Here is a 14,827-nt window from a genome sequence, read left to right on the forward strand (position 1 = left end):
TATCATCTATTTTATTTGAAAATCATTATTAATTTATGTTTTTTAATTTGATTTAAGATATTAAATGAAATATTATTCATAAACAATAACCCACCTTATTTGGTATTTACTATTTATCTGATAATTTTATTTTGATTTACTTATTTTTAAAAGTTAAATTAATTTGCTTCATAAAAGTTAAATCAAGTTTGTAATTAATAAAGTTTTTTTTTAAACACTTATTTATTGAGAATGTTTATGAGTGAAACTACCCACTTTTTGAATCCTATTTCTTAAATTAATAGTTTAATACAATGCCACTTAGTGGTGGTAATGGGCTATGGGCTTTAGTATCAATTTCTCTGAAAATGCCACGTGTCTAGCTTTCCAGAAAAAATAAGAATGCCACATGTCTAAATGGTGGGGGGTTGTAGCGTGGATTGTGGGGTTTAACAGGAATTTCTCATAAATTGCTATGTGTCTACTTTTTCAAAAAAAACAAGAAAGGCAACTTGTCTTAATCGTGGTAATAGGTTGTGGGTTTTAACAGCAAGTTCTCAAAAAATGACACATGTCTAGATTGATGGTGGTGGGGTTGTAGCCTAAAGATATACTAATGAATGACCTCATACTAAGTATTAGTATGGGGAATCAGTAATGTTAAATTTACATTATGGAATCAATAATGTTCAATTTATATTTATTAATATTTTAAACAATTATTACAATTTCAATAAATATTTATTTCAAAAAATAGATTTTCAATAATTAATAGAATATAGATAGCTTTCTTTTGTTATGATAAGTAGAGGGTTAATGATTAACTAAGACTAATATAATGTAGGCAGGAGTGGTTGTGGATAACCATTTTTGCATTTTTTGCAATTTTTAATAATTAATTGAAAATGATGGTAGTGGATTGTGGGTTTCAGCATCAACTTCTCATAAAATGTCACTTGTCTAGTTTTCCAAAAAAATGAGAAAGCCATGTGTCTGAATGGTGATGAGTTGTAGTCTTATTAGATTTCAAGGGGATTAGACAACAATAAGTTTTTTTTAATATAAAAAAAAAAGACAACAACAAGTTTTTAAAAACCGACCAGGAAATGAAGCCAATTTTGCCTCTTGTTTATGGGTCATCGGTTCAACCGTTAAAATCAACCAATTTTTCCTCTTCGTTGCAGTCTTGCATACTAAAAATCCCATTGTAATGCTTTCTCGACAAAAAAAAAAAAAAAAACTCTACAAGTGAATGCAATGCTCGAGATGGATAAGCTACTGGAGTTTACTAAATGCCCTTCAAGCTTCATCCTTTATCCAAATATCCGACAGCACATCCCATCCGTGTATTGGGTAGGGATGTGATGTGGGACATTGTGGGGGGTTGATTTGATCTAAAGTTGTAGAATCTATTCGTTCAAATTAAGTCCTAAAATGCAAAGGCCCAATGTGCGTTTGATAACTCTTTTCAGATCTTTGAGGTTTGGAAAGGTTGCTTTTCAGATGTTATGCACGTTTGGAGTCCGGTCTGAATATGGGTATGGAACTCCATTTCAGATATGAAATCGAAAGAGGTCGGCCAGCCTCTTAACGCAGTCAGATGCATTTTTTATGGCATTAAAAGACACAAATAGGCCTCAACTTCAAATGTCCTCCCTTGCAGGTACGATTTCAGGAAGAGCTAGCAAACTGATGTTGCTGGGATCGGCCAATAGAAGCAAGCTGACTAGAGATACTATCGCAATTCCCCGCCACTCTCTGTTCGGTGATAAGAGGAAGAAGACGAACAATAGATCCGGGCATTTGGAAGAAGAAGAAGAAGAAAAAGAAGGGGAGAGAGGGGAAATAAAGAGAGTTTAGAGGGAGAATAACCAGAGAGAGGATAGGGGGAATACCGCTACCCTTGTTAGGCCTTCGCAACGAGAACGACGATCAATAGTGCCCAAAACCGATCTGCCTCAGCTTCAAATGTCCTCCCTTGTAGGTGCAATTCCGGGAAGAGCAAACTGGTGTTGCTGGGATCGGTTGATAGAAGCAAACTGACTAGAGCTACCGCCGTAGTTCCCCGTTACTCTCTGTTCGGTGATAAGAGGAAGAAGATGAACAACAGATCTGGGTGTTTGGAAGAAGAAGAAGAAGAAGAAGAAGAAGAAGAAGAAAAAATATGATGATGATGATGATGAAGGGGAGACAGGGGAAATACATAGAGAGAGATGGAGAGAGAGAGAGAGAGTTTAGAGGGAGAGCAACTAGAGATAGGAGGGGGAATAGGAATACCACCACCCCTGTTCGACCTTCGCAACAAGAACGATGATGAACAATGCCCAAAACCGATTAATTATTTTTTATTATTCATTCGTTATCTTTATTAACTTTAATTGTTTTATTTTTTTAATTATTAATTATTAATTAGTAATTTTTTAAAATTATTTGAGTTTTATTTGTGTAAATTACTAATTATTAATTATTTTTATTACTCAATAATGATTTTTTAGTCATTAATTATTTTTTTAAAATTTAATTGTGTTATTTTTTAATTATTAATTATTTTAATTTTTATTAAGTATTAATTAACTTAATATTTTTTATTAGTCATCAATTATTTTTAATAAATTTAAATGTGTTATTTATTACTTTTTATTCGTATTATTTTGAATTTCATAAATTTTTAAATATGAAATAGTACAAATTGAACTCAAAATTATCAAATAGTTTGTTTTGGGGGTAAAATAGTAAAACCATCGAATTTCAAATGCCGAATGGTTGATCCAACACAAACAACCTTATTTATTCAAAACATCTAAAAAGTAGAAAAGCATCATAGCTCTTTTCAGATTTCAGACACTTTTAACATTTTTTAACTTTTCAGATTTATCAAACGCCACCTTAATGTCCACTTGAAAGTTCCCATATGGCTTTTGGCTTTGTGAGGAGGGCCTCACCCAAATATCATACAAGCAATGTTCAATGAAAGAATAGCCCAATTTTGGAGTTGGTACGAACAAAAAACATTCCAACCTCCTACCAACTTCATCTAACACCACACATCTTAGTGAAAGAATAGCCCAATTTTGGAGTTGGTACCAACAAAAGTGTCCCAACCCCTACCAACATCATCTAACACCACACATCTCGTCATGAGATTGGGACCCACCATGAATGGGATGTGCGGTGTTAGATCATGTTGGTAGGGGTTGGAACGTGTTTATTGGTAGGAGATCCAGACTCCCAATTTTGTTGTTCTTCATCCTACAAGAAGGGCTTTCCATTTTGAAGTTTCTACTAGTAAGCTGGTATCTTCTCCATGGCCACTTAGTGAATGCAGTTCAATGGCTCAGCCAATGCTCCAACCTTCCCAAATAGACCATTAGGCTTTGTTATTCGAGGCTCACCAAAAAAATGTAATTTTGTTTTAAATTGTCGTGTTTTCAAGAACAAGTCCAACCAAATGATAGAACATTTTCTTATTCATAGTTATTTTTCATAAACCCAAACTCAAAAGCAAAAGCTTATCCAAGGCGAGGAATTTGGTTCTATTTAGCATTCGAATAATGTATTCAATTTTTTAGACATGGAGAGAGACATTTATCTACCTTAAGAAGGCAAATTTGTATGGATACTTTATGTATAGGATTGTGGGAATTTGAGGGTATTTTAAAATTTTAATTATAACAATATGGGGTATTTTATAAATGAAATCATGGGATCCTATGATTATAAGAATACGAGAAAAACTTAGATATATTTTAAAAATCAATATTAAATCTATAAATATTTTACTAATTTACCATTGGGTTCGGAGAATTATATGCAAACCCCATTCATAATTTGGGGTAAAAATATTTCCCTTGTCCCCACCTATATTTGTCATGTCCCCATTTAAGATTTGAGAAAACTTGCCCCATTCGGGGTGGGGCGGGGTAGACCAATAGGGCCCTATTTTATAGGGAAATTTGTCATCCAGACAATTCTAATAATTTTCTATAACTAATTAACTAGCAGCAAATTAAATCACAGTATTTTATGGTAAATTCCCAAAAAAATATTGAAATTTCTATTGATTAGTACCAATCTATAGTAAATTAATTATTTACAATAACAATAAATTAATGTAAACTTTTTACTTTTTAAGCCTAAATTATTTACTATTAATCAAAGTAAATGTAATTATAGTAAATTAATGTAAATATGGTAAATTACATTATTTGTAATTAAAAGTAAATCATTTGTTGTTAATTAATGTAAAACTACGTACGATAGAAGTCAACCAAGTGGTCTAGATCGACGTGGATAGACTTAATAAATTTTCTAAATTATTTAATAATTAATTATTGAAATGATAATGAATTGTTATTTAAATAATTGTGAAATAAATTATGATAGATTAATTTCCTATATTTTTTTAATAATTATTTAGTTGAATAATGATACTGAATTATTATTTAAATAGTATCGGAGAATGTATTTTCATTAAAGAGTTTCACTAAATTATTTGATAATTGTTAACTATAATGATCGATTTTATAGAAATTAGTAAATTATGCTAATTAGTAACATTGTTTATCAATAAATTATTATTGTAAAAATTTAAAGAAAGTTTATTAAATTACAATGATTAATACAAATGATGCTAAATGTTGAAATTTTGAACATTTATTAATAACCGGAAATTATTAAATATTTGATTATTTATTAATTTTTGGTATATTATTAAATTATTTAATATTTATTAAATAGTTTATTATTTCTTAAATGGTTTCATAATTTTGGTATAATGTTTCCGTGAATTTTTAATAAATTTCATAATTAATGGATTAATTAACACATTATTATTATTTAATAATAAATTGTTTAACAATAATGGAATATGTCATGAATATATAAAAAACATCGAATTCCCCTTATTCCCCCTCTATTTGCTTGAAATCAAGATATAAATATTGTTTGATTTGGAAAACCCCATATTTTTATGGGGAAATATATGAGATGGAGGGGAATTAGATATAGAAGTGAATGAGAGGATAAAACATATATTGAGGTAACTAAGGAGAGAAGTTAGGTTACTATAGAAAGTGAGAGAAGTGAGTTGGGGGTGGAACCCAATGGAAATTGGAAGTGGTGGGAAGGGGGAGAAGAGAGGGAGCCAAGGAGAATGCAAAGTTGGGGTAATGAAGTAAGGAGAAGCAATGTGATGTGGACCATCTTAGTGTATATATATACATACATTATTTATATTTCATGCATATATTACATGTCATATGATATAAAACTATTACACATATCTAATATAATGCATTTAAAGTCACGTACGTGGATCTTATAAGATAAAGTCATATACCTAGAAGCTTGGCCAGCCCATGATACATTCCATCTTTTAGCAAAATATCTTTGACTCAATAAGGGATTCAATGAGGGTGCAAATGGATCATATCATGACCTGATACGAATTCAAACCTGATCCAATTTTATTAGATTTGAAAAACCCCTGTTGGATTTTCGAATCACATTGGATCACAACAAAATATGATCTATTTTGAAATTGGATTAAATTCGAATAATCCTTATATCTTAATTTGAATCCGATTCAATATGATTACATTCTTAGGATTTGCTAAACCAGATGGTCGAATCATTGTATGTCATTTGTTGCACTTGTTTTGGACAAATAATAGAGACCGACGAGATGCACAATTTAAATAATGTAAGTCAGGTGGGTTGGGCTAGGTTTTAGCTCATTTCATGCATAATTTGAAGATTTGGGCTTAGAGCCTTGAGTTTGGACCGAGTCAAAGGTCAAGCCTGAATTATCCAATTCGACTCCAACCTATACTAAATTTTGACACAATTATATTGGGTTTGAGTTGGTAAATGAGATATCTCATTAAAAATTGTTAAGGACTTAAGGCACGTGTAACGTGTTATGAATGAAAGCAAAATGTATGGTTTATTAAAAAAGTGCCATTTACTATCTATATGTTTGGGATCGATGCTGTTTGCTAAGAGAAATACTGTTTTACTAGGTTTTCTATTTGGTACCATTGTTGTTATTGCCACAGGTGTTTTTTCAATGCCCATCAGCACACTATTATTACTAGCAATGGTAAAAAAACAGGAAAACACCAAAAAGGTGTTTTCTCATACCACACATTTCCTTATTTTCAAGGCAAGGTCTGAGAAAGCGTCCCCCCTTGCGAAAACGACTTACCAAACAGTAGGCATTTTCTCATAAAACGGATTTCTGACGTGGCACTGATGTGGTGCCGTTTTTTTTTTTTTTGAGAAAAAAGAACGTCATTGATCCCAAACACCCCAATAATTTCACAGATTTGCTTAAACGCCTATCCCATAGTTTTCATTTTATCAAAACACCCCTTTAATTTGCAACCTTTTTTTTGGAGTAGTCAAAGCAGGGGTGTTCATGGATCGGATTGGGTCGGTTGTAGCCTTTTTGCTCAATCGAACCGACTGGTTAATTTGATAAACAAGTAACCTAAAACCGATCGGTTATAAGGGAAAACCATCCCAAACATGAAAGGTCGGTTTGGGTTGGTTTTTCAGTTTGGTCGGGCTAGTTTGGGGATGGTCAATTGGTCATCAAGGATGATTTATTGAATTTCAATTTCCTTTACCTATTTTGTTTATGGCTCTTATTGGATGATTTGACTCATTGCATGCTTGAGTAAAACACAATATTTTTCTAAGTCATATAGGCTATTGAGTGTTGTGTCTATACTACCCCAAACCAAAAAGTGGAGTTCAATTATCTATATTTGTAAAAATAATTGTGTAAATCTTAAAAATGGAGACAGTTCCATTGTTTCTATTTCAAAACCAGAAATATTAGACTTCTATTAGTCATAGTTGGTTCGGTTTGAGCTAGTTTTGGTTTTTAGATTAAAAAATCGAAACCAACCTGACCTATCAGGTTGTTTATATTTATAAACTGAGACAGACCAAATGTTTCATAAAAAACTAGATCGGGTTGGATCGGATCGATATGGTCGGTTTGGTTATTCTTGTGAATACCCCTAGGTCGAATCGAACCATTGACCATGGTTCATATAGATTTACCCTATACGGTCCAATCGAACCATTGACCTGCCACCCTGAGTGAAAAACACTGATCATGGTTTGTTCATGAGCCTCATGGCCACTACGAGAACGATAGCATGATCTGAAGTCTGAACGCCCTATCAGCCTCTTTACCTCATAGTTAAACGGTTACTTTGGCGGGAATTATCCTGAAACGGTGAAAACAAGTTCCCAAGTCCCAATTATGAATTTACTTTGGTGGCGATTTTGCGCCATTATCCGTTATCTTCCACCTCAGTTGGTTTGATCACACAGATTACAGAAAAGAACGCTAAAACCTCTGTACCAAAACCTGTGAAAAAAATCTTATGATCGATATGATTAAGCATTTAGAGCAGACTCGTTGAAACCACTGCTCGAATATGGCCTTTTCCATCTCCAATACACAGGCACTGCGCATTCACCATCTCAGAAACCCTATTTCTATTTCTCTCCATTTCCCGTCTTCAATTCTTTATTTTCACTCCCGTCGAGCTTCCTCGTTTTATCCACGTGTTCATGCCCTAAAAACTGGTCCTGACGGAGGCAGCGACAGGAGCCAGGATTCCTTCAGCTCGGATTTGCTGAGAAAGCCTATTATCTCACCACTAGACGACAGCGATGGATTGTCGAAGAAGGGAGGCATGTCCAGTCCCTCGGATGTTGACGAGGGACTTGATGGAGAAGGAAAGAAAAGCTACAAGCAACAAGAGGACGAGAGATGGGTCGACTGGGAGGACCAGATTTTGGAAAACACGGCACCGCTTGTTGGCTTCGTCAGGATGATTCTTCACTCCGGAAAGTAAGGTCTTAATTTCATATCGCAACATTTCATTGTGTGGCCAAAACGATTCATTTGTTGCTTCTTTTGGTTGCATTCAATGGTTCATTAGTCGTCTCACTAATGTTATTAACTATGATGATTAATTGAGCTATTATCAAGCACCTCTCAACTATTGAAACTGTGATTTGAGATTTGGTAGTTAACTGCTGTACCACAAATATTCACAGCTGAGATGAGGGTTTGCAGCCTTATTTCAAGATGCCGATGGGAAGTTCGGGTGGAGTCCTTTCAATTGTATCTTTAGCCTTCTTAAATTTATTTTCAAAGTAAATCCCTCCTGTTTGTACGATTCTCATTGGACTACGCTGATAATCTGATTTTCCTATACCAAGAACTTCCTCATTGGGAAAAGGGGGTGGCGTTGGTATCTTAACCATTCCGTTACCTAGTTGTCCACCCAAATATCGCATCTAAGAGAAGGTTAACAGATTTGTTAACAGTATTAGATATACAACTTTGTTTTGCGGCTCTTTAAATGTCATTGTCTCAAAGTTGATGGAAGACAAATTTCTTGGTCAAATTCCATTTTGAATCTATTCCTTCAGGAACATCTCTCCCGAACACCAGATGGTCTCTGCTTGGATTTGATTGGTCAATTTTGAGAGTGAAAATAAAAACTGCTGGTTCTGGGCTCCTAACAATTCCTCCTCCGATGGGAACCACCTCGTCCTCAAGGTGCAGTTGGGGATACCTCTGTTTGAGAACTGCACAAGATTTCCAAATGGCATCATGAACTGGTAGAGTCCCATCTATTCTACTAAGGCCTGTTGTTGGATTTGCTTCCCCACCTTGATCCAATGATAGTTCAGGATGTTCCGAGGCTGTAGTTGCAATACTCCAGCGTCATCAAATTCTGGCAAGACAGCTGAGCTCGATATGCTGTTTCCCATGCATCATTTAATGAGAGAGACGTGGAAAACTGGGTGTATCCACGAGGAGGCTGTGAACCTTCTGGGCCAGAGAGGTTTGTCTATATGGGTGTAATTTGAGATAGACACGCTCCCCCACTTGGAATTTCACCGCTAATGTTTTTTATCATAAGTGGCCTTCATCCATGATTGTGCTCGCATGAGGTTGTTGATGATATTATCCCTTCCAGATAGTTGTTGATCTACCGCCTCCACTACTGTTGAGCCAGGCTCATAGGGTCACACCCATATAGGGCTTTAAAAGGAGTCATGCCTGCTGCACTATGGAACGTGGAGTTGTGGAGTTGTACCAAAAATCTGCCCATGGCAGCCACTGAGCCCATGTGTTTGGGTTTTCTCCGGCAAAGCATTGTAGATAGGTCTCGATGCAACGATTAAGTACTTCCGTCTGTCTGTTGGTCTGTGGATGGTAGCTAGTTGATATGTGGAGCGAGGTACCTTGTAGTCGAAAATATTCTTTCCAAAAATTGCTGAGAAAGGTGGGATCCCGGTCTGTAATAATAGTCGTGGGCATGCCATGCAATCTGGTGATCTCCTTGACAAATGCTGCTGCTACTCTAGTGGCTGTATATGGGTGTGCTATAGGCACAAAATGCCCATACTTGGATAGTCTATCGATGACCACTAGGATGACCATATACCCCTTAGAATTGGGTAAGCCAGAAATGAAGTCCATCGTGACTTCTTTCCGTACCATGTTGGGGATCTTAAGTGGTTGTAGTAGGCCCCCCCCCCGGGGTTTTGAGCCTCATATTTCTGCTGTTGACATGTGGAACAGGCTGCCACATAGTTTCAAATTGCTCGTTTCATGTCCACCCAAAAGTAGTGAGTTGCAACTCTACAATAAGTGCATAGTATGCCTGAATGGCCACCTTGTGGCGAGTCATGAAAGAGTGAGCTGTAAGAGCTGCTGTAGATGCTTTGACTGGGCTGAAATCACCAACCTTCCTTTGTAGTAGAGATCAGGGCCCACCACCTTGTAGCTTGGGACCGAATTTGGGTCTTGGGCCCATTTGTTATGTATGGCCTGTAACTTAGGATCTGAGAGGGCTTCTTGTTTGAGAAGGCCCACCAATGGATAGACTGGTTTAGATACTGTTAGTTGGTTGAACTCGTGGACTCGCGATAACACATCTGCCAATTTGTTGGTTGGGCCTGCCTTGTATTCAATGGTATAGTCATAGCCCATGAGTTTGTGGGCCCATCACTGTTGCTCTTCAGTGTGTATTTGCTGCTCTAGGAGATCCTTGAGGCTTTTGTGATCAGTGCAGATGATGAAACATTGCCCAATCAGGTATGTCCTCCATTTCCGTACTGCTATCACAAGGGCAATGAGCTCCTTTTCATACGTGGGTTTTGCTAGGGCCTGTCCTGATAGTGCCTTGCTGAAATACGCAACGGGATGGCCTTCTTGCATGAGAACTGCCCCTAAATCTCCTCTAGAAGCATCACATTCCACTACAAATGTTTTGGGAAAATCTGGGAGGGCTAAGATAGGTGGTGTTGTAACTGCTGCCTTCAATTTTTCAAAAGCTTGCTGGGCCTCCATGGACCAATGAAATTAGTCTTTTTTTAATAGTGTAGAGAGACTAGGCCGAATGGGCCCTAGTGTCTATTTTATGTTTCAGTAGTAGGTTATTTATTTTGTATGCTAATGGGCCTGTTAACTTATTTTAAGTTTATGCTTAGCTGGACGCCCCACTTAAGGGCTGATTTGTAATTAACCACATTAGTGAAGATTAATAAAAGGATTAGTGAGGGGAGAGAGGTGATAATCGAACCCTCTTCTTCTTTCTCTTCTTCTTCTCCATCCCCTTCTTCTATTCTGCTGTTTTCTTCTTCCTTTCTCACTTTTTACTTCTTTAATCAAGTTTTATCAGATTTACTTCTTGGTATCAGAGCAGGTTTTCCCTTTTTTTTCTCTTTTCCCATATGCCCTTCGATTAGGAGTGTGTATGGAGAGATAAGTTCCTGATAGATCAGAGAATATTTTTGCCTAGTTGGTAGAGGGTTTGGAGAATTAGAATCTGGCTGAAAACTGCCAAGAAGTGGAGCTGTAATTTTCTGCCCAAAACCCTAGCTGACTAGAGAGCTTTCAAGTTACAGGTCAAGGAGAAGGGTGTGACGCTCAGGACTTGGGAGGTGTAGTTTAATCTCTAGAAGTGTGCGGATGAGACTTGTAGGTGGTTTGGAAGCTCTGGTAGGAGTGGCTACCTCTTATCTCTTCCTCCCCGATAGTCGGATGCAGTGAAACCCTAGTTTCAAGTCTCTAGGTACTGTATTGACCTCAATTAAGTTTATATAGATTGAAAAACTGGTTTTCTGATTTTCGTTTGATCAATGGAGCATTCCGAAAGTGAATCGAAGCAGATGTTGGTATATGAGGTTGGCCTGGTAGATTCCTTTTTGACTGGAGTGACCGTAATCAAGCTAGATGGCACCAATTATCTAGCTTGGGCACAATCTATACGGATTCATGTCTGTAGTAGAGGTAAATTGGGATATCTCACAGGCAGTAAGGTGAAACCCGCAGAGACAGACCCTGCATATGAGAAATGGATGCAGGAGAATTACACTATTATTGGATGGTTGGTTAACTCCATGCAGCCCCATATAAGTTAACATTATCTTTTGATGTCTTCGGCCAAGGAAATTTGGGACAGTGTTACGGAAACATGTTCATAGAAGTTGAATGTGGCAAGAGTCTATAAGCTGAAAAGTGATGTGAAAAATCTGAGGTAGGGGGAGAAGAGTGTAGCGATCTACTATTCCATGCTGAAATCACTATGGTAGGAAATTGATGTTGTGGAGACAGTTGTTTGGAAGAGTACTAATGATGCAGAGACTTTTAGGAAACTGGTGGAACGAAACAGGGTGTTTGAGTTTCTTACAGGACTCAACCCTGAGTTTGACATTACTAGACAGAATATTATGGCGAAGGATGAGGTCACTCTTGCTCAAGCATATGCTATGGTAAGCAATGAAGAGAGTAGGTGACTGGTGCAGTTACAGAGCCCACCTATAAAACATTTTGCATATGTTGGAATAAAGCCGAAAGGTCTGACCGAGAAGAAAGAAGTGATATGTGAATACTGCAAGAAACCAAGGTATACTAAGGATACTTGTTGGAAACTCCATCCTGATCTTCTCTCGGACAAGTTTTGGAATAACAACAGTAACAACAATAACAACAATTTTAAGAAGTATGGGAGGTTACTGAATCACTTGGAAATCACTGTAATTAGCATCCTACCCTTCTGGCAACACTTCATCATCTGCATTTGCTCACTCAAGTACTCGTGCTTTTGTTTTAGGTAATCATAAAATCCCTTGGATTATTGATTCTGGTGCATTAGACCATATGACCAATTTGTCTAACCTCTTTTGTTCCTATTAGCTCCTCTCTGGTAGAGAGAAGATATCTCTTGTTGATGGGTCTCTTGCTCCCATCTTTGGCAAAGGAGATATCAAGGCCTTTGACACACTTGTCTTATCCTCTATTCTTAAAGTCCCCAAGCTTAATACCAATTGTGAGTAAGGTGGTGGCTAGGCCAAGGGTGGTGGTCTCCTTGAAAGATAGAGGAAGACCCGGGGCTGAGGAGTCAAAAGAAGGTTGGGGTGAAGAAGGTGAAGACACGGCTCCGCAGGGGATCCAATGATAGGGTTAATCAACGACTGGATGATTCCCCTTCGTTATGGGAAAGATCTTTATTTATAGGGAAGGTCCCGAGATTCTGAAAAGAAGGAACCAAAAGTGTTTGTCTTCTACTACGAAAGTGAATATTGGATTAGTTATCAATTATTAAGGGCATTACTGGGGTTTCGCCACGTGTCTATATGGGCATCTCCAAGGATCGACTTTCCTTTCACTTGGAGATCCTCATAGCCCACATTTGCTACTGCCCTTTTGCACCTTATTTAACTGACTTGGCGTTGGCGACGTCACTGCTTGGCGGGCGAGGTCTTATTAGACTTACGTGGTGCCATGTCACGTTCCCCACATCAGTATTACGTGTGCAACTAATACTCGAGTCCGGTTCTTGACGAACTGGAATGCCGTAATGGTTTTAAGGTTCATCGTGGGGCCCGGTACGCGTAGGACCTCATCGCAGATTCGTCCTGAGTTCATTTTGGGCCTGCGCTAAGCGTAGGTTCATCGCAAGCGTATGATGAACATTGGGTTCATCGCATAGGAAAGATGAGCTGCTGGATGATCGCGAACGTCCATGTGGTATCAACCCAGTGTTTATTGTGTTCTGATGGACTGAGCGAGCACTATGCGCCTACACCAATCTTTTATTTGTTAGTAGCATGACTAAATCCATGAGCTGTAGCATAACCTTTTTTCCTACCCATTGTGTTTTTCAGGACCTAAAATCTTAGAGGACAATTGGGAGTGGCCATGAGGCGAATGGAATATACTTGCTGGGCACACCTGATATGAGTCTTGGACCACCTAATGGAGTAGCTTTGGAGTCTGTTGTGTTAGAGTTTATTGATAGAGTCATGTTATGTCATTTGCGGATTGGTCATTTACCTTTTTCAGCCTTGGGTCATTTGTTTCCTGATATGTTTAAGGGAGTGTCTTTATCGAGTCTTCATTATGAGTCTTGTGAACTTGCAAAGCATTGTAGACAATCTTATTCAGTAAGCAATAAAAGATCCATTTCTCTTTTTCATATTGTGCACTCTGATGTGTGGGGGCCATTATCATTTGCCTACTATGGGGGGTTACAGATATTTTATCCTCTTTATTGATGATTATTCTTGCTATTCTTGGATTTATCTCATGAGATCCCGGGATGAAGTACCAACTATTGTGAAAAATTTTCATGAGTTTATCCTTACCCAGTTTAATACACGGATTTATTTCGATCTGATAATGCTAAGGAATATTTTGAGAAGAACCTTTCATCCTACTTTGAGACCATTGGGGTTATTCATCAGAGTTCTTGTTATTACACTCCACAACAGAATGAAGTGGCGGAAAGGAAGAACCACCATGTGGTTGAGGTTGCTTGATGCCTCCTTTTTGCATCTCATGTTCCTATTAAACTTTGGGGGATGCTGTCCTTACTGCCACCTTCTTGATTAACCATATGCCTTCTCGGGTTTTGGGTTTCAAAACCCCATTTAGCCTTCTCTTTTCGGATGGGGATCTCTTTTCTCTTCCTCTCTGAGTCTTTGGGTGCACTTGCTATGTACATGTTCAGAATCATCAGAGACACAAATTTGAGCCTAAGGCACATAAGTGTGTATTTCTAGGATATGCCTCTACACAAAAGGGATATTATTGTTTTGATTTGACTCGTGGCACTCGCTTTGTCTCTAGGGATGTCACATTTGCTGAGTCCATTCCTTTCTTTGGTATTTCTTCTAAGGGGAGCATCTTGAGGAGCCATTTGCTATGTCTCCAACAGTTCCTCTTCCAGTTCCTTTTGAGTTGCAGACTGAGTCATCTTCTTATGATGCCTCCCCTTTCACTATGTCTCCACCACATGTTCTGCTCCCCCTCCTCCTCTAGCTCATCCTTCTACATTTCCTTAACATCCTGTGCTCCAAAGGTGGTACCGACAACAAAGATTCAGGCCTGGGCAAGTTGTTTCCACTCTTTCCACAGAGGCTCTTGCACCTCCAATGACTACTGAGGTAACAAGTTAGCCCTCCTCTGACCCACCTACCTTCCCTGACCTTGACCTTCCTATTGCCTTTCAAAAAGGCAAGCGGAAGTGTACAACACATTGTATCTCTAAACACCTGTCCTATAACTTTCTATCCCCTACCTATTACTCTTTTCTTGCCTCTATTTCTACCCATGTGATTCCCAGGTCTATACCAGAAGCCCTGTCCAAACCTGAATGGAGGGATGCTATGATGACTGAACTTGATGCTTTGCATAAGAACCATACTTGGGATATTGTGAATTTGCCTGAAGGGAAGGAACTAGTGGGCTGTAAATGGGTGTTCACCATTAAGTACCATTTTAATGGCACTATTGAGAGGT

At 37.8% G+C, this 14,827-nt stretch overlaps 1 protein-coding gene across 1 annotated transcript in view; it reads left to right on the forward strand.

The window, feature by feature from the left end:
• Positions 1–7,217: 7,217 nt before the first annotated feature.
• LOC104606353 (protein DCL homolog, chloroplastic-like) overlaps positions 7,218–14,827 on the forward strand; it is a 29,357-nt gene continuing 21,747 nt past the window's right edge. The window contains exon 1 of the mRNA XM_010271499.3: positions 7,218–7,852. Within this exon, the coding sequence (XP_010269801.1) occupies positions 7,434–7,852 (419 nt within the window). The 5' untranslated portion in view covers positions 7,218–7,433. The remainder of the gene's footprint in view (positions 7,853–14,827) is intronic.

Source organism: Nelumbo nucifera, chromosome 5 (assembly GCF_055504915.1).
Source record: "Nelumbo nucifera cultivar China Antique chromosome 5, China Antique-T2T, whole genome shotgun sequence".
NCBI classification, from domain to species: Eukaryota; Viridiplantae; Streptophyta; class Magnoliopsida; order Proteales; family Nelumbonaceae; genus Nelumbo; species Nelumbo nucifera.